Raw genomic sequence first — 19,918 nt, 5'->3', positions numbered from 1 at the left:
GGTTTTGTGTTTTCCTGGCGACTGGAGTACAAGCTCAAAAACACACCTGGAACTTATTTTCTTTGAAAATGAGACAAAGGGTGGTAGGCCAGGAAAATGCAAAGTAGATCTTTGCTCTGTGAATGACATCTACTGGGACCTGATTAATTTTAAAGGAACCCCAAAATACCTCTAGACCATGCAAGGCAGCACAGCTGAGAGTAAACAAAGTGACCAGTCCTTGCTGTCCTCTCTGAGTCCCCTGCAGCACAGCACACAGAGGACACAGCAGCCTGACCTGAGATCATAATCTCAATTAAGTGTTAGGTCAGATGCAGTCCAGTTCTGCCACACTGCTGATGCTGGAGCTCTTCCAGTGAAAATCAATCTGAGCCTCTCAGCAATTGAATGGCCATAGCAATCCACCATGTCTAGACAAGGATAACTTTTGACCTGGGAACTGGTAACTGGAAAACAACACCTAATTCTGGCCTAGGAAGTTACCTGCTTTGTGAAGAATTTAAAGCAATTAAAAAACTGGCTCTTGCTGTCTTAGTGATGAAACTACAAAATAGAGATTTGTACAGTTCCCCTCTGCACAAAATTTGTGAGGACTCATATCCTAATGTATATATTAGCACCTGTATATATATAATAACATCTATTCAGGGGCTCTGATAAAATAAATTCCTGGTATCATCCACCTGTTACCCTGACAGGTATAGCACTGACATGAATCTCTGTTCAGGAGGATTGTTTTCTGTGCTGAATCATCTATTTTAGTGTCAATGTCCTCTATCTGAGGCCTTCTCAGAAGATTGGTATATTTTAGGATGTGAAGGACAGTGAAAAAGTGGTAGATGACAGGGAGGGCAAGTCAGCAACAGAAAAGTATTCCAAATTTGTACATTGGGCACAAGTAAATAACAGCAATATCACTGCAACCAAATACAGGGTAATACAATGAGCAGCATTACCAAGCATGGTCATGCACAGAGCTCATAACAGTAAGAAATTGCTGCTGGGTTGGAATTTCTACAAGGAATCATCAACTATCACTGTAACTCAGGAACACAAGGGAGGAGAAATGTTTTGGAGGCAATTCTTTTTACAATTTAAGTGATGTCCCAGTAAAAGGGCCTGTTTTCTCTTGGATAATCTGGTCTCCTGATCAGCACTATATAACTCACGCAGTTCATGGTGTCCAGGCTTGGTTGAAAACTCAATCACAAAAAGATCCTTCCCTTCAAAACTGCGACCTATGCTGTAAGTTGTTGCAATGTGGGAGCACTTAGAAGCAGTCTTCTTCAGCGTGCTCACCATTTGGGAATACGAATGGTGCTTGAACTGAATAAAAGTTGCTGGCAAGTCTGAAGGCAAATCTTCCTCAGCATCTACTTCTCCTGCAATGAAAAATCATAACCCAGTGTTTAAAACCATAGTGCTCAGAGGATTGTATGAAAACCTGCACTTTTTTCCAATAATCTTTATAAGTAGAAGAATTATAGAAAATAAAGCTGCAATCAAAACCTTAAATGTATGTAGTACATCTCACACTTTATTGTGGCATGTTTTGTTTGCAAAATCCTACTGATGCATATGGACACTAACAAATATTTGTGCAATCTCTTGTTAAATTTGACTTTTGGCATGCTAGCTCATTTCAGCAACAAATTGTACAGATTTTTCCCTTTAAATATGGTGAATCATATTTTTTTTATGAGATTCATCTGCCTTCAGCTATCTGGATCTTCTTCATCCAAACAAAAATCTATGACAATAATTAATGAGAATACTTTAATGAGCTGTTAAGCTTGACAGGCAGTCACAGTTTTATAAATGCACAAAAGTTTCAGTTTTTAAATAAAATATTTCAAATATGTAGACAGCTATCATACAGGACAGGGTTTATCTAAACACATCCAAATATCTTGCTCTGAGCTGCCTGTCTTGATGCTCTTTTTAAATGAAGGAGAGATATAGATACTTCTTGAGCAGAGTTTAATTGCAGTAATTTCACGACTATAAAGCGCACCGGATTATAAGGCGCACTTCCAGGTGTCAGCAATTTTCTGAACTTTTTCCATATCCAAGTCACACTGGACTATAAGGCGCACTTTTTTTTTTTTTCAGTGAGGATCTGCGTGCAACAAAGTAATGAATTAATAATGGAATCCTACAATCACAGGGTTTAATGGCAGGTGCTCAATTTGCAAACATTTTTCACAGATTGGCGTAGCCTTTAAACGCAGCCCCAGGTGCCCTCCCTGTGCCGCAGGCCCAGCACTGGCTGGCTCACACTTCCAGGTTGGAAAATTTCCCAACTTTGTCCATATATAAGGCACACTGGATTATAAGGCGCATTTCCGGGTTTCGATCAAAATTTCAGTCTAGAGGGTGTGCTTTATAGTCGTGAAATTACTGTAAGTCTTTAAAACAGATGGAACAAAATTAATGACAAGTTACAGGGCTCTACCAAGACAGCAGGCTGAGATGACAAGTGCAGAGGTTCAGTGCAGTAGATAAGCCAAGCTGGGTGGGATGAGCGCCTCCCTGTGCAGAGAAGAGCCTCCTCCCCTCCTCACCTCGCAGCTTTGCCAGCGGGTCGAAGCACCCCTCTTCCTGCCCAGCAAAGAACCGGTCACAGTCTAAGAAGTAGGGCCAGGCCATGTCTATTGCATCAAAGGCAGGAAGGCAATTCTTTTTGAGGTTTTCACAGACGTGCCTGCAGGGCTTTATGGCTTTGTCCTTCTCACACTGCGGGGCCAGCACTGAGCAGCCCAGGAGCCTGAGGTCGGGGTTGCATTCCCCCTGGAGCAAGTTGTGCAGCACGCTGATGAGCAGGTACTCAGAGCTGTACTCAATCACCTCTCGAGACTTCTGATCCAGAAAATTAGGGTACACCATTTGAGTATAGGCAACATCAGTGCAAGAACTCAGGGCAATATCCACACATTTTGCTACGAAAAGGAGATGAACATAGGAAAAATAACTTTCTTCACTGACATTCTGAATAGACAAACAGAACATAACAAATACCATGTCCAATGAACTTATTCTTTATTTCTCAGGTAGGCTGGAAACAGTTTACAAACTCAATTGCATGTTTAAAACCATTTATAGAAAGATGATGAGAAGCATGCTTGGTTGTGGGGATATAATTCGAGCTTAGGAATTTGGCCAGAGAATTCCTAAGAGAAAGGTGGGAATTTGCTGATGAGAACTCAGATGCCTGAATAAAAGTGGATTTGTGATATTACTTTCTCCCTGTCCTTGAATTGTCATATGGATTCCCTGAGTAGATGTGAGATTCTACAGCTTTATTTTCTTCAGTGTGCAACATACTGCTATTATTTTTCTCTGCTTGGTCTCACAAAATTTGTAGAGTTTAATATTTCTGAAACTACAGAGCCTTCATGAAGTTTGATTGAAATTGCCCAAAGAGAGGAAAAATCATTCTGGTGCTTAACTCACAGGTGAGCAGACCCATCATATGATTACAGGTATATTCTCACAAACTCAATGCATTTTAAGAAATCAAGTTAGGAGGTCTTAGGAAGGATAAGTGTTGGTAACACCTTCAACCCGCTTAGAAGTGAAAAAGAGTAATAGAAAGACATCTCTTCATAAAACTCCCAGCAGTTATAGTAATGGTCTACATTTGAGTGTCCTTCTCTTGGTAATGATTCTGTCTGGTAACAAATACTGTTGTCACAGCAGCAAAATACTACACTGTGTGAAAGAGCACACTTCTCTCAAAAGAAAAGCCACTGTAGCACCAACATGAATATACTTGTTGGGAAATCATGAAGAATTACTTATGGTTTTGAGGCTCTCCAAGAACAGCAAGGAAAGACATTTCATACCTTTCTGTACAGTTTGGCATTGACCTGTAAATAAAGAGAAAAAGACAAATCATTACAGGGTTCCTCCTTTGTGCTAGGGATTGGCTGATCTGTTATCTGCTGCAGCTCTGTGTCCTCTGAGATCCAGCCATTACCACAAACACATACTCCCAGCAGGCACATATTATATAATCACAGAATAGGCTGAGTTGAGAATTCCCATTCACCCTCATCCACGCAGTTAGGTGCCTAGGAAATTTCACTAATCAACACTTAGGTCTTTTTTAATCTGGTTAGTCTAAAAGTCCATATGAGTCTTTCTGTACATATCAAGCTGTTTTATCCATCTTCCCTAAAACATCTTTTTGTCCCACATAATGCTGTGGATTCCTTTCCTGTAAAGCAATTCAGCCTTTGGTAGATATGAGGGGACTTCATTTCTTCCTCATCCTACTTCACCATATCTCTAGCAGTTGTGTTTTATCACACTTTTAATAATATCTTAAAATTAATTATTTCCCTCCCCAATTACTCTCAAAGGAAAGCTTTATCAAAAGATCACTCTTCTAATGGCTAGAAATTGTCTTTTAATTTCCTATTTAAAAGTATTTGTGGCCAGTTTTTATCAATTGGTTTTGTGCCAGCATTGTCCTTTAGCTTAAGCAGCTCTCTGCATTCCTTGGTGCATTCCTTCACGCTGCTCTTGCAAAGATCTCCTCTGCTTTCTGTTCACTAGGTCAAATAAATGATGCTCTCTTGATTTTGAAGGAACATGGTTTGATGTCCTAGGAAATGCTTCTTTTGCTCCTGCAGCCAATGATTCTATATTGTCCTTCTCCAATATAACTAAAGAAATGTATTTCTGCCAAGGTATTGGAGTTGGTTTCACCAGTGCCTCACAGGAGCTAAATCACTCTGTGCAAGCCTGAACACCACCAGGTTCACCTTTCCTGTGATGTAGTGGGGATCTGTTCTGCTGCTATTTCTTCTTGCTCTCACTGAGCGGACAGGCATCCAGCTTCTAGCTTAGTAAATTGAGCATTTGTCCTCACAAGACCAAATTCGTTATGTTTTCTTTTTTTCCTACTAAAGAGAGTTTAAACTTCTACTCCTGGCATATTTGTTTAAATGTAACCATCTGCATATGTGTTGCTAATGAGTTGATCATTCTTTAGCCAAAATAAAGTCATTTTGTCATGAGAACCAAGTTAACTCCAGGATTTTATCTTGGAGGGCGACATTTAATTGGAAATTAGTCTGGTTCTATATTATGGATTGTAATTGAGCCACATTACCTCATAAAATAGATGAGGCATCAGAACTACAGAAACAGCCCATCCCCAACACCAATATGTCCTGTCAAGCAGGAAGCTAGAAAAAATTATACCCATACAAACTCCTTTCCTGGCTCAGTACATTATGATAATTGCATTAAATAATACCTGGTTCATCAACAGTGCCTTCCATTATAGGAGTTCAGTGTTCCCCCTGGCTAGGCACAGTCCCCTCTGTGAGTTAGTTATTAAGGTCAAGACACTTCTAAAAAAACTTCATCTCAGCCAGATACTGCATGCAGTGCTACATCTGGGGATAATCAAAGAATAGCATTTTGTACAATGCTAGCTAGCTGTGAGAGAGAAATAAATGATCTCTTGTTAGTAAGAGCTCCAGCAATTAATCCTGCTGATAAAATTGGATGTCACTACCCTCTGAATCTGGATAGTCTTATATACTAACATCATCACACCCACATTTGAGAGACCTTGGACATGAGTCAGCCAAATGTTCCTTACAGAGGGGAAAATGTAGTGTGGAGAGGACTGGCTTGAGTTTAGTCACGTCCCAATGCAGAGAGTGACACTATCTCTGTTTATTGGCAGGGTCATTAGCAATGAATCCCCTTTGTTATCTTGAGGGGTGGATGAGAAATATTTGGCACCTTTTTTTCCCCTCTCCTGAGCAGAAAATTAATGCATTGTAGCTATTATTTGAGAGTACAGGGTTGTATGTGCTGGGCACAGTTCTCCATGGGGCATTTGGGGAGTATGAATGGTCTTTCTACAACTGCTCCCATTTCCTCAAAGGTAAGAGGCATTTCCCCTTCTGCTGGCTCCAGCACCAAGCTACAAATGTCCTTTTAGTCTGTCTCTCTGACATGCAATTATCAAATAATGAAACTGAGGCACACAGTCTCCCCAACCATTTTTGCTGTGCAGGAGTCACTTAGAGTTATGGCACAGGCCTGTTCTCAATGGCATCTCAGAATTCTGCTTATTCAGCTGGAACAAGCAGAGGAAACCAAAGGGGAAATGCAGCAGGCGGAGTATGGACGTGGTGCTGCTTCTCCCTGCTCCAGCTCTCTGAGCAGCAGTAGCCTTGCTGTGTTTAACAGATGCCTCTTTCTGCCCAGCTGGCCAGGAGGAGAGGCATTGGGAAGCAATGGAGAGCTGACGGAAGAGATGTGAAATTCCACTGATATGCTGTCCCAGGGTTCACCTGAGGACTGGCTCCTTTTGTGAGCAGGAGGAGATGTTAGCACAGGAGTGGGAAAGACAGCTCTGGTTTCAGACTGTGCTACATGCCATCCCCACTTTGATACTTTTACTGTATTTATGTAGGGAGAGGAGATCTATTAAGCAACACAGCTATTGCTCATTAACTAAGATGCTGTCTGAAGAAGATAAATCTATTTTTTGAATGAGGAACCAAAAACCATATAAATCTTTCCCATGGCAACTGAAGTTATTCATCTTGGTGATAAACAGGTGTGATTCTGCAGCACCTCTGCTTGGTGGATAAAGCTTTTCCACCACTTGTGATCCAGGATGCCCCTTTACAAACTCAAAGCTACCAAGACTCATTCACTGATTAGCAAAAGTGGTTCCTTGCTGCTGGGTTCTAAACCTGGATCTAAACCTAAATCTAGATTTAAGCTAAAGTTGATTTAAGCCTCACAATTTTGCAGCATACTGTGGCATTTTCTCTCTGTCTCTCCTTACTAGAGACATCCATGAAACTTCTGGCTACCTTTCTCCATCCTACAGGCTGCAGTATGACCCATATATCAGCCACAGCTCTGTTTGTAAACACCCAGGACTGAAACAGCTTGAGAGTTCAGGTTATCAGAGTCAGTATATATAAAATCAAGAGAGAAAAGGTCTGGTTTATACCAAACCTTGCTTTATAGCCAGCCATAAATATGTATGTGTGCTGATGTGGTGTTTGGACTTTTCCAATGCTTCCTAACGCCAATGCTTACATATGTTTTGGAGGGTGCAGCTCTGCAAGGGCCAAGGATAATTCTCCAGGATGTGTGCTTATATAAATAAGTGTGGATACATGCAGTTGGGCCAGAGCCTGCCTGCCTGGAGAGCCAGCAGCAGGCAGCTCTCCAAGGCCAGCTCCCAGGCTGCAGCTGTACGGTCTGTTCCTGCAGCCCTGCACCCATGGCCTGGGTCTGTGCACATGGAAATCACCACAAAATCCCCATCCCTGCCCATGACAGCTCGTTTTCTCTAAGCTCTGGCAATGCCAGAAGAGATCAGCCACTCCCTTCCACAATTTAATAAAAAAAAAATGACGGGCTGATATACAAATTGTTTCTCAGGTCTCCCAATTCACTTGGCAGGCTTCAATAGCTGCTTCTTCTGTGCTCGAAAGAGTTTACAATTTTTCAGTTTTTTTGTGCAAAGGCTTCCCTGGGCTCAAAGGAAGACAGTCACCTCCTCTCAAAGTCCCATCCACCAACAGGTTGGTACAGAGAGACCTTTTTCTTCCTGACCCAGAACAGCCTTTTCAATATTTTATGTTTATTTTTGTACTCTAACTATTCCACCAGAGCTACAAAAGTCCTTTCAGTAGCGCAGCTTCTATGTAAGATTATGGATAAAATAACTTATTGAAGAGGAGAAAAGCCATTTCAAGCTTTCTGAGTTCTCTCTATAAAATATGCTTCTGGTTTTAATTTGCAAAGGCAAGCTTGAAAATCTACAATGCAGCACATACATATTTTACTGCCAAGCTTACATTTTTTCCCCTTGATGATTCAGCACCAAAGAAAGCAAGCTGCTGTGATTAACCCTAACCCAGACAACAGAGCTCAACAGCTACTTCTGGTACCATGGACTGGCCAGTTGCCTTTTCAAGAGCAAAGCCAACAGGAGACTCATGTGATTGATGATCTGGAATAAGCCTGAGGGCAACTCTTAAATCTGAAATACCTAAATCATCCAGTGAGGCAGATTGGTAGGGGGTGTGCTGGACAGTACAGATCAAAATAGATGAGATAATCTATATTGTAAAGACCAGCATACTCCCAGCTTTCTGGGCTTCTTACAACACTTTTTTTAAACTAGAAGAACATATGTATTCATTCTAGTCTGTTTATAATCAAAGCCTCCACTTTTCCAAACAAAGCATTTCATTTCCTTATCACATTACTATTACTCTCCTGGCTGTTTTATGTGGTTCATCAAGTCAGTCTCTCAGTGATATTCTGCCCTCATCACTAAAGACACAAAACTTGTTATCAGTAGCAACATACATACACTGCTGAGCTGTACCATTTTGCAAAACACTGGAACAGCACCTTCAAATGGCAAAGCACAGCCTGCTTCCAGAGCCAGCTCCCAGCTCCAGCAGAAGGACAAGGGCAGGACAAGATCCATTATATAACACTAAATGGATCAGAAACATCAGGAGGAGGGTGTGGGAGGAGTGGGGATGTAAGGGGACTGGGGGCAGAGTAATGAGAGAGCTGAGTAGCCTTGCAGGGAGGAAATGGTTGAGCAGAAAGCCCAGAAGAGAAGGCAGCTACACACCCAAGGCATACATGCAGGCAGAAGTGGAGAAGATTCCCAGCCACACAGATGAAATTCCAGGAAAACTGGAGTAGAGAAGAGTGCTTGCAAAAAAGCAGCCACGTGGTTAACTCAATTTTCTGGACACATCAAAGGTTTTGTGAGTAGAGGACTGAATAAATGTTATTAACCCTCCAGCAGTTGCAGTAACTGCCTGGGGGAGGGATGTGTTTGCAGCAGGCAGAAGCAGTGCCCAAGAGCTCTGTGCAGCCCTCCTTTAACCCTGCTCCCTCATTTGAAGAAGCCTGAAAGCACCTGAAAGAGATTAATGCCTCATCTGCCTTTATTTTGCAGAGCAAGATCACAGCAGGAAGATTCAAGCCAGTGTTCATTGCCAATCACCCTTCTTTCTAACCCACCTGCTGCCTGGTATTTGGGTAAACATCCATTTTTACTGAATTACTGAAGGTGTTCCCAGAGCAATGACACTGCAATCAGCTCTTTTGGGATTATTTCTCTCTCAGGACTGCTCTGAAGCCCGTGAGAAGGTGCTGAAGCTTTTCCATGGATGATGTAAGGTCACAACCTGCAGGTCACAGGTCAAAATCTGTGCATATACACACCAAGACCTGTCACATGGCAAGGGCACAGACAGCCTCAGTGGGCACCAGTAATCCTCCCGTGTTTCAGATGTAACTTAAACATGTCTGCAGTTGTAGGTGGTGCCTAAAAGAACTGATGAAGATTATTTCTGTCTGTCTGTCCCACCACTGCCTTGGTGCCTCTAGTGACTCTGGTCATTGGACATTTGCCAAAATATCATCCCATCCTCTTTAAACAGTGTATCCATCCCCCTAGATCAACTCTGTCTTTTCTTTAGTTTAGATATATGAGGACTATTATAATTAACATCACATCTGATTCTTCTGTAAGCAGAGTTTTAACCAAATGTGGTACTTTTATGTTACAAAAGATTGACAGTTAATTTAACAACCTTGACTTAAATCTGTGCCTTAATCTCATATTGTCTCCTAGATAACTGTATCCTATTATAACCCTTAAAACCGGGTGTCAATTATTTCAGTTACAACAGCATAAATTAAGGGATGGAAATTTCAGTTTTATTTCTGAACTGGACAAAGTAATCCCAAGTCCCTAAACTCCCCTGATATGTGACAGTGGCACCCAACTGGGAGGGGGATTCTGTCCTAGCAAGATTCAGCACTCATAAAAACCCTGGGTCATAAAAGCCCAGCAAAGAGAGCAGGACATGGCCCACCAGCCTCCAACACCAAGCTCACACCATGATAGGTGACTCCTAAATGGTACCTCCATGCTCAGCCCTGCACCAGGCAATAGCACATGGCATTTATCCAGCATTTGGCTCAGACTTCAGGAGGGGCTGGCACTCACATGGCATCAGCAGCCCAAAGGGGACCATGGCAGCTATCAGCCAGCATCCTCAAACACTGTGCTGTGTGAAGGCAGAGGTAGTGCCTAGAAATGTTATAGGGGATCAGCCATTAGTGTTACTAAGTCTTGCTAAAAGCCTAGCTGTGACTAAGAGCAGCAGGTTTTGACTTCTATGTGTTCACACCCCCACACTTAAAAGACGTCTGTACAAGTATTCTGAAGAAAACTTTGCCTTCAGATTAAAATCATGCACAAATCATTTCAACAGAATAAGGAGATACCTGTGTATTTTATTTTCAATATAAACTTACTTTCCCTACATGTGTCTGTTTCTGATCCCGTTTCCCATGTTAAAAAGAGCTGAAGGCCAGAGTGGCTAAAATAATAATTGTGTAGAAATCCTAGAGCCACTGGCAGGAATTCAGCAGAGCTCACATGATTCAGTGATGACAACTGGCTTCACAAAGAGCAGGAATTTCTCATCTCATGAGTGAGCATGATGTAGATGCTAGTTCTGCATTTTTCTGTTTTGACACAACTTGGACACATCCATCTCAGGTCCAGCCAGTGAGATTCCTGCAGCTTGGGCTTTCCCACATGTGGCAGCACAGTCCTGTGGTCATGCTCTCTGTCAGCATCCACCAGTGCCAGCCACAGAGGAATGAAGGGAGAAGACCCCAGTCCACTGCCCACAGGTCACTCAGTGCAATCACAGGAGCAGCAGCAGCTGGAGAGGCTCTGTCTCTGTGTGTGCACAGGTTTCACCAGGAAACCAGCATGAGGAACATCCACATCAGGTGAACAAATTTGCTCAGGTCCCATGGAGCCTGGACCAGCGTGAAGGTCATGGGAGGAAATAACTTTTCCCTTTTTTTGCCTTTTACTTTGCAAAAACTGTGGCACATTGTGGAGTTTGGAGCTGCAGAGGAGGGGAAAGGTATTACATCTCTATGTGAACAAACTTCTTCTGTCAGTCTGACAATCAGTCTTACTCAATGCTATAGCTCAGAGAGAAAACAGTGCCACAAAATCTCTTCTGGGCTCCAGAATAAATACTGTAATTGTCCCCTGCCTTCTGCCTGGTGGTTTCTTACTCCTCATCTCTCTTCCTTGTACCTCCCACTCCCTCTCATCTCCAGTGGCTAAGGTCAGAGATCTTCAGGATGGGACAATGTCTGTCTCAGGAGAAAGCCAAAATGATGGAAAAAACACGGTGCTTGGAAGAGGAGGAGACCCACAAGTGACAGGTGTGCCAAGCAGCACTCTGGCTGCTCTGCTACCTCCACAGCTTCAGGTTTAACACTTCCACTCCTCTGCACTCCTACCTGGAGAACAGGAGGCTCAGGGACCTTCTCCTTCTCTGCAATTGCCTGAAGAGGGGCTGTAGTGAGGAAGGGGGGTCGGTCACTTCTCCCAGGTAACAAGTGAAAGGACGAGAGGAAACAGCCTCAGGTTGGTCTAGGGCAGGCTCAGGTTGGGTACCAGGGAAAATTTCTTCACAGAAAGGATGTCAATCTTTGGAACAGGCTGCCCAGGGAACTGGTTGAGTCACCATCCCTGGAAGGATTTAGAAGATGGGTAGATGTGCTGCCTATGGACCTGGTTTGGTGCTGAGCCCAGCAGAGCTGTGTCCATGATTGAACTCTAAGATCATCGCGGTCGTTTCCAACCGCAGCAATTCCACGGATCCGGCACCTGACAGGCTGTGCCACCTGCCAGCCATCCTTCCAGCGCTCGGCAGGGATCGGGAGGGAGTAAAAAGATCGGGCAGGGATCAGGAGAGTGACAAAGGGCTCGGGCAGGGATCGGGAGGGTGACAAAGGGCTCGGGCAGGGATCGGGAGGGAGCAAAAAGATCGGGCAGGGATCAGGAGAGTGACAAAGGGCTCGGGCAGGGATCGGGAGGGTGACAAAGGGCTCGGGCAGGGATCGGGAGGGAGCAAAAAGATCGGGCAGGGATCAGGAGAGTGACAAAGGGCTCGGGCAGGGATGGGGAGGGTGGCACAAGGCTCGGGCACCCTGCCGGGTTCGGGGCGGGTCGGTGGCTCCCCGCAGGCTGTGTACGAGCCCAGGAGCCACACGGTGGCACCACAGACGGCGGCGCGGTGGCCCGGACAGCCCGAGCCGTGGCAGGGTCCCGCAGCCCCGGCCAACAGCAGGGTACCCTTCCCGGAACGGCCCAGGAGCGCTTCCCTGGGCACGGGGGACAGGAAAGGAACGGATTTATTGCTTTAGCATCACTACTGATAAAGGGTTTTTCGCTGTTATGCCCCATTCTGGAAGTGTTCGAGGCCAGGCTGGATGGGGGCTGGAGCAGCCTGGTCTTGTGGAAGGTGTCCCTGTCCATGGCTGGGGGTTGGAATAAGATAAGCTTTAATGTCCCGGCCAACACAAACCATTCTGTGATTCTGTTATGCAGCTTTGACCCCGGTGGCATCAATTGTAGAGTTGTCCCCAGCTGTGAGGAAAGTCAGCTATTTGAAGATATATCACTTCAGTCTGCCTCTGTGGGTTTTTAGTTTTGTTATCAATATTTTTAAAGCAATTCATTTAATTAATTACCACTGGACTACATCAGTCAGTAGCAGAGATGCACAACTTGGATAAAGAGGAACCAGGTATATTAGCTCCCTCTAAAAAAGTCTGGCCATCTCTCAGAGGAAACATGCTAAACTGTATTTTTCTCACCCAAACTATAGGTTAAGAGGCCAGTTAAACTCAGAAGGATCTGACAATGAGACCTCATAGCATCTTAGTGACAATGGGACCTCGTGTCCCCAGGGATACAGGACCCAGCCAGGGAGATGGGATCTGCCCTCTCTCAGTGCCATGGCTCCCAGCTGCTGCCTAAAAATCTCAGCACACAGTGTATGATGCCTGCATCATATTGTGGAGCTGGATGACAGTAATCATTTCCTTATTTTTTGTAACAGAAAGGCACAAAGGATTTTCAAAGGATCTTGGTATTGTAAATCATGTTTCATTTTGGCTTCATATTAAAAAAAAAAAAGCAAAATGAGTCACTGAAGAACAAATACCACCAGGAAGCCTGCAGAAAGAAGCTCCAGCCTTGCTGGGAGTCAGACAGTTGTACTGGATCCTGCTGTTCTCTTCTGCAAGAGCAGCTCCAGGCTGGTCTCCTCTTGCAGGGCACTACAGGTCTGAGCACTGGGATTCAGCAAGACCTACACAAGGGATCCCAGAACAGGAGAGAAAATCCCCCAGCTGAAGGTACAGCCTGTGCCCTGAATGCTGAGAGGAGACCCCTGCCAGGCCTGTTTGTGAGCATGTGCCTTTTCATGTGGCCTGACATGGTCTTATCCCCTCTTGAGTAAAGAAAGACCCTTGAGAAACCTGTCAGGTCTCAGCTTTGTTGTCTGACCCAACAGCCCTCCAGTGTGAAGGGTGTCCCCTACGTGGCACACAATGTGGTGCCACTGACAGCTCCCTTTCCCCACCTCCAGCCATCCTTCTAGCAGCATATTCAACCACCTTTCTGCAAACCCTGCCCTAAGACACCTCAGCTGCCAACACACACAAAACACTCTCAGAGTCACCCCTCAATGATCCATACATTTGTGGTTGTTAGGATTAATATCCCATGGCAAGACTGATCAGCTGGAACTGGAGCAGAATCATACCTCACAGAGAAAGGCCATGCTGCAAAACACACAGCCTCTTCCTGTAATTGGCTGTAAATAGTCTACAACTCTTCTCTTTGTGCAGCTTTATCCAAAAATAAAATCCCTTCAGGCTGTGGTAGACCTCACTTTGATGTTCGTGGGAGCAGCGCTCTTAAATTATATGCAGTGCATGGCACATGGACTGCACTGTGTAGCAGTTCAAGGCCAATCACAGTCTATGGCTTATATTTAAGCACTGAAATATAGTTGAATTTCCTTGGGTAGCATTAAGGTCAGTCACAGGTTAACTTATCTCTTCCTGTAATCTTACAAAATAAATATTTTTCTGACTCATTTTAAGTTTAAACTCTCTGAAAATAGTTTTCCTGGAACAGACCTTGTCACCACACTGAAATTCATGTCTCTACTGTCCCCACATAATCAAGCACACTTGATAAGAAAATGTATTTTTAAAGGGCACTGTTAATTTATTTTATTAGTCAACTGGTTACTGAAACAAAAATTTCAATTAATTTAGCAGCATGTTCCTATTTAACCTTTATTCTAAAGGGTAAATCTGCTTTTCCAGCCAATCAATTCAAACAAATTCCATATTGCTTATAGCAAGCTAAAACACACCCTACAGCTGTCAGATCCTAATAAATCTCATAGTTTGGATTTGAAATAAATGACCTAAAGCTAAATGTAAGGAAAAGCTTTTTTTTTTCCTTAAGTAGAAAAGCATAGAGAAGGTCAAAAGTTCACCTTGCAATCTGACTATCACATTCCTAGAAGGCAAGGCCAGGGATGAGCTGAACTTTCTACATTCCCCGTAAGAGTGAGGGGGGTCTGTCCAACAGGGAACTGCACAGCCTGACAGACAGACACCTCTGCCACAGCCTCACAGACGGTGATGAGGAATCATTACGCTCCCTTACATCACAGCCTTGTTTTTGTGGTGCGCAGCCACACGCCTCCCACCTTCCCATCCATAACCCCAGATTCACCACCAGCAGATTTCCAAAGACTTGATCCCCCTCACTTGTCGGGGAGAGTGACAGCTCCTGTCTCCCTCTCCTTGAAGGTGGAGCTCTTTACCTATCTGCAGGGAAGGGAGAAGAGAAGGAGGAGGACTTTGGGGGTGTTTATCCTTACCCAGGGTCTCCTGGCCGGTTTCACAGCGGGGCGCTGCCTCGGTGGCCCCGAGCAGCCCGGCGAGGAGCAGCAGGAGCCTGGGCAGCATGCTGGAGCCCTGGCACAGGCAGCTCAGTGATGTGGCACTCCTGCTGATGGACACACTCCTCTGCTGAGCCTCAGCGCGGCTCTGGCTCTCCGGGCTGCCGAGGAAATCGGAGCGCTGCGAGGACATGCCCACGTCTCGCTGTGTGTGCAGCCCAGGCGTCAGGTTTCAGCTGCACTTCGGCTTGGAAAGCGAAGAGAGGGAGGAGGAATGAGCTCCCCCTCCCCTCTGCCTCCGGACCGTCTCCCTCTTGCAGCCTGGTTTACAATTTCATAAACAGTTTGAGCACAGGGGGTCCCTTTGGGCTTCCTGCAGCGCTTTCCCTAAGGGACCAGGGACCAGAGAACTGTCTGGAGAGAGCAGAGGGAAGAGACAGAGAAAAGCAAACAACTGAAAGCAACTTTCCTCTCAAACAGTGGTATTTCATCACATACTGAACTGCAAGTTTAAAACATAGCGTGGCAGTGAGGGGACTCTGAGCTGCACCCCCTCCAGCACACAGAGAACAGGAATAGCCACCAGGATCCCTCTCTGCATGCTCCTCCTGGGCATTTTACTTAAGATAAGATTGAGTTATCTGGAGGGATTCCAGTATTTTCTGTCTTTTCTTAAAAGATAATAACTTCTCAAATGTGTAGATAAGACTCCTGTTATAAGGTTTAAACTGGATGATAAAACTATATTAAATCAATGGTAAATGGATCTTTTAATTTTCTTGTTTGGTTGGTTTTGGTGGGGTTTTTTTCAGTATATTTTAGAGAAATAGATATTGTGTGTTTATAGATCTGTGCAACAGGTATGATGAAGCATGCCTTAATTATGATGCAAACTCCTCATTTCTTACCTACACATCAGCAAACATGCTGTATCACAGGAAAATTAAAAGGAATTTGTCCTCAAAAATCTAGACCAAAACAGACCAAAGCATCCTATCTTTTCAGGCAGTGTGTGTTTCTTTGAGAACAGATACCTGCTTACACCCTGAGCAGAGAATCTGTCCTTGCAGGTGGAGCATGTTGGCTCCTGCTGATCAGTATGGGAGATCAGTAGGGAGCTATGGTGCTGTATGATAATGTAATCAAATGAACCCCCCACAGGGAAACCACTAAAGAGGCTGACAGGGCAGGAGAAAGCTGTGTGTGTCTCAGAAAGTAATTGATGTCTCATCTCATTTGAAAGAGATGCATTGAGAAGCTCAGCAGTCAAGTATGCCCTCTGCTTCCAGGCTCTGCAAGGCAGGCTGGCATTTTGTCTGCAGGATTTCTTTCTAGATCTGGGCACTGCAGAGTCTGCCCTGTCTTAATGGGCTAAACATGACCAAAGCCTATCAGAGTTCAAAGAACAAACTTCCAAGGACAAGAATACTATTTACCTGCCTTAATTTTTGTCCTGATCACACAGCAGTACGGCTGGACCCTCTAGAAATAAAAAAAAAGTAACACAGCACTGGAAGTGTGGCCTCCAAGGAAAGGAACACTTCACTTTCTGTTTAATTCCCCAACAGCTGGCTGCTGTGAATACCAGTCTGCACACTTGTACCTGATGTGCTCAGGTACAGCTGAGGGTGTGTCCACATCCCAGGCTTGCTGTGTGTCCAGGCTGTGCATTTTGTGTTAAAGGAAAAAAGGAGCTGCTCAGAACTAAACAAGGTGATGTGGCTCAATTTTTTACAACAATAAAAGGTAGCAGAGGTTATACCTGCAAACAGAAATGTTCATGTCTTTACTGCAGCTTCCTGCAGCCCTTGAGAGTATGGGGGGAGATTCTGCTGAATAATCCCAATCCTTGTGGTGGTGAATTCTGCTGCAGAACTCTGCTGTAATCCTGTGCTATCTACTACAGTCCTGTCAATTTATAATTTATTTTTTTATTTTATTTTATTGTTTTGGCATGTTTTCTGCCTGTATTTTTAATTTTTCCTACCATCCAGCCTAGCACTTTGTCCTGTGAGTGTCTTTTCCTTTCCACTGCATTTCAGCCACCCCTGCCATTGTAGATGCCGCATTCTTTGGGACCATGTATTTTTAAACTCCAGTAAGTGCAAGCCTCCTTTACCAGGATCCCCCAAAACATTTTGCAGACCTCTGTCATCTGCTTTCTCCAGTGCTATTAGCACTGTGATACTCCACATTCATACTGTGCCTCATACATGGTTTCAAATACTAATGAAAAGTCCCACCCCACTGGGAATATTGACTTGGTGTCATTTGGGAGAGTTCATTTGCTATTTCTCTGAATTAAAATTTTGTGGCACACATTACATGATTTCTTGTTCTCAAGATATTGTATCTACCTAATATTATTTGTGGCTTGTCCATGCACCCATTTCGAGACCCCCACACCACCACCCCACCCAGTTCAATCAGCCTTTGGGCCTTTGTATCAACTTCAGCAGACTCAAATGGGGGCAGTGTAAGGACTGTCCAGAACAACAGAATAAACAAGTGATAAATTAAACCCACAGACCTCAGGAATTAACAAGCAAGGGATGAAGGAGACTTTGACAGGAACTAGAACGTGTTGGTCAGTGCCTGATGGACCATTAAAGCAACAATTTGGGCACAGCCTTGGTCAGGCTGAACTTTGTCAGTGATTAGAAACATAAAATGTGGTTAACTTCATTATTATTGGACATTTGGAGCGAATTCAGATCATGTAAAACTTGCGATGGTCTGCTAAGGGGAAGGAGTAAAGGGAAGAACCAGTGTGGATCAGGAAGGCCAAGAGCAGGAAAATCAGAGGAGGAAATGAAAAGGAAAGGCTGCAGGCAGGTAGGCTGCAGGGCTGTACACTCATCTGACTGAGTCCTGTGCCTGAACACTGAAGTCGATTCTAATATTCAATCCTGACCTTTTTTTCCTCTTACTGTGCAATCTCCCTCTCTGACCTGGGTGTGCAATGGTCAAAAATGCCAAAAACCTGAGAGACAGAGGTGTAAGCTGCAAGGTCTGGGTGTCAGCCTCTGGGCTCTCCCAGACCTGGATGTGTTTATATTTCCCAAGTGAACACAATCCTCTGTGCAAGTGCAGTTTGCTGGCAAACTTCAGTCTGGATTAGCAGGCAGGTAGGAGAGGATTTACCTGAAAAGACTGGAGGTGTGGATCAGTGTCTGGGTAAAAGTCCCAGGGTATAGACATGACCTGAGAGCTTGTGCTGATGTTGGAGGAGTCTGAGTGTGAGCATTCCTGTGAACCCAGAGAGGGAGCATGCGTCTTCCCCACAGTGAGCCTCCAGCCTGAACAGCCACAAGGGACAGCAGGACTGGGCTCTCTGCACTTGTGTGAGTGCTGGTGGCAAACCAGCTTGTCTGGAGCCATATGTGTGTGCTTGCCACTGTGGGACTCACCCTCATTTCTGCCTGAACTTGCACATGTCCTTGTTGCCTGGATGATACCACAAACATCACATCCTTCACAAGCTCCACTGCATCACCTAAATAAAGCTGTCAGCAGCTGGCAAGCTCCAAGCTTCTTTGTTCCTCAGCTTTCACAGACTTCTTACATTCAATCAGGATGTCTATTTGATAGCAGGATAAAAAATTTAGAGCATAAGTAGAATAGATGGGGTCCTAAGAATGGCATTCAGGTAATTAAAACTAATCAATTTGTCACCACCATCTATAAATGTTTCCATGCTTGCATATCCTAAGGTACAGAAAACAGAAGGTTTTGGGGGGGTTATTTCACTTATAGCTTGGATTGTCTGTTCTTCCTTTCCAAGAGGTTTGATCCCAGGTTTACAGTGTGGTTTCTGTGAAGGTTTGACATGTTTGCCACCTCTGGGCTCCCCTGTAGACCTGCACTTTCTGAGGGGAACAATAGTTCAGATACTGCTCTTGGCACTTATACAGTATTTCCAGGCATCCAGCATTTCTAACTTACCTGTTTTTTTCAGCCCATTATAAGCAGTTTGTGTATATCACTTGTCCTTCTCATATTTGTGTGGTGTGTTAACACTGACTATATCAAATGGGGCTAGCAGGAATTGCACAGCTGCATGACCAAACCTAAAACCATTAAAAGCAGCTAGGGAGGGGATGGATGGGAACAGAGGGATTGCTCAACCTCTCTGTTTCCATTTCTGGGTTTTAGTAAATCTTCCAATCTTCTCAGAAAGTTGACAACAAGTTATGCTTAAGTATGATATTTTCACTCCAATTCTAAAGGAATCTTAAAAATGAACCAGTGAATCCCAGACTGTTAAGCAGATGTAACAACATCACCTGGGTTCCATCATTAGCATTTGAATCACTGCAAAAACGGTAGATAATTTCACTAGCTGCTATTGCTGGCTGTGTTTTTCCTGATCTGACCTTTCTGCTACCCTACAGTCCACAGTACAGCAGCAATCCAGAAATCCTCAGACTGGACTAAATACCAAAAATGGTTTATGTGCTTGGCAGGTACTCAAGGTGGGATTAAATACAGTACATTTAACTTGCTTGCATTCTCATCATTCTTACTATCCTAAGAGAAATTTAGCAGAGGAGTATCTTAGATTTAGACAGGGTTTCATTACCTGAAAGGTTCTTTTTTATTTGGACTCTGCTGAGAGGAGGTTGAACATTAAACAGAAGCAGTACTGTCGAGATAACTTCTCTGAAGGACAAACAGACAGAGACCAGATGAAAATGCTACTTCATGGCTTGTTATTCTCTCCCCTACTAGGTGCTAGTGAAGCTGGCAGAAAGTGTTTGGCAGCATCACATCTGCTCCAGCACAAAGTCAGCAGCTGTGGTTTTAGGACTTTACAGTAGTTTAAATTAATCCAGGAGATATTTTCATTTGCACAGAAGCAACCAATTGCATTCTGTGGGTTTTGTTTATTTTTTTTTTCTCCCTTTTTCAGTTTCTGCAAAGCAGGGCAGAGAAGAGAAACTTCTCTCAAGACAGATGGAGTAAATCAGCAACTTCCTACAAAGCAATAGCAATATTTTTAAAAATCCAACCCTATTCTACCTGTCTTTGCAAGATCTTATCTCCCTATGAATGGATTGAGCTTCATTAGCAGCAGAAAACTG

General features: G+C 44.1%; 1 protein-coding gene across 1 annotated transcript in view; it reads right to left on the bottom strand.

Moving 5' to 3' along the window:
- CPZ (carboxypeptidase Z) overlaps window positions 1-15,154 on the bottom strand; it is a 35,100-nt gene extending 19,946 nt beyond the window's left edge. The window contains exons 1-4 of the mRNA XM_033059312.1: window positions 14,814-15,154; window positions 3,846-3,869; window positions 2,565-2,939; window positions 1,170-1,382 (exon numbers count right to left, since the gene is read on the bottom strand). Coding sequence (XP_032915203.1) covers window positions 1,170-1,382; window positions 2,565-2,939; window positions 3,846-3,869; window positions 14,814-15,027 — 826 coding nt within the window. The 5' untranslated portion in view covers window positions 15,028-15,154. The remainder of the gene's footprint in view (window positions 1-1,169; window positions 1,383-2,564; window positions 2,940-3,845; window positions 3,870-14,813) is intronic.
- Window positions 15,155-19,918: the final 4,764 nt, after the last annotated feature.

This window comes from Catharus ustulatus, chromosome 5, assembly GCF_009819885.2.
Source record: "Catharus ustulatus isolate bCatUst1 chromosome 5, bCatUst1.pri.v2, whole genome shotgun sequence".
Classification (NCBI taxonomy): Eukaryota; Metazoa; Chordata; class Aves; order Passeriformes; family Turdidae; genus Catharus; species Catharus ustulatus.
This window is presented reverse-complemented; position numbering and strand designations above follow the sequence as displayed.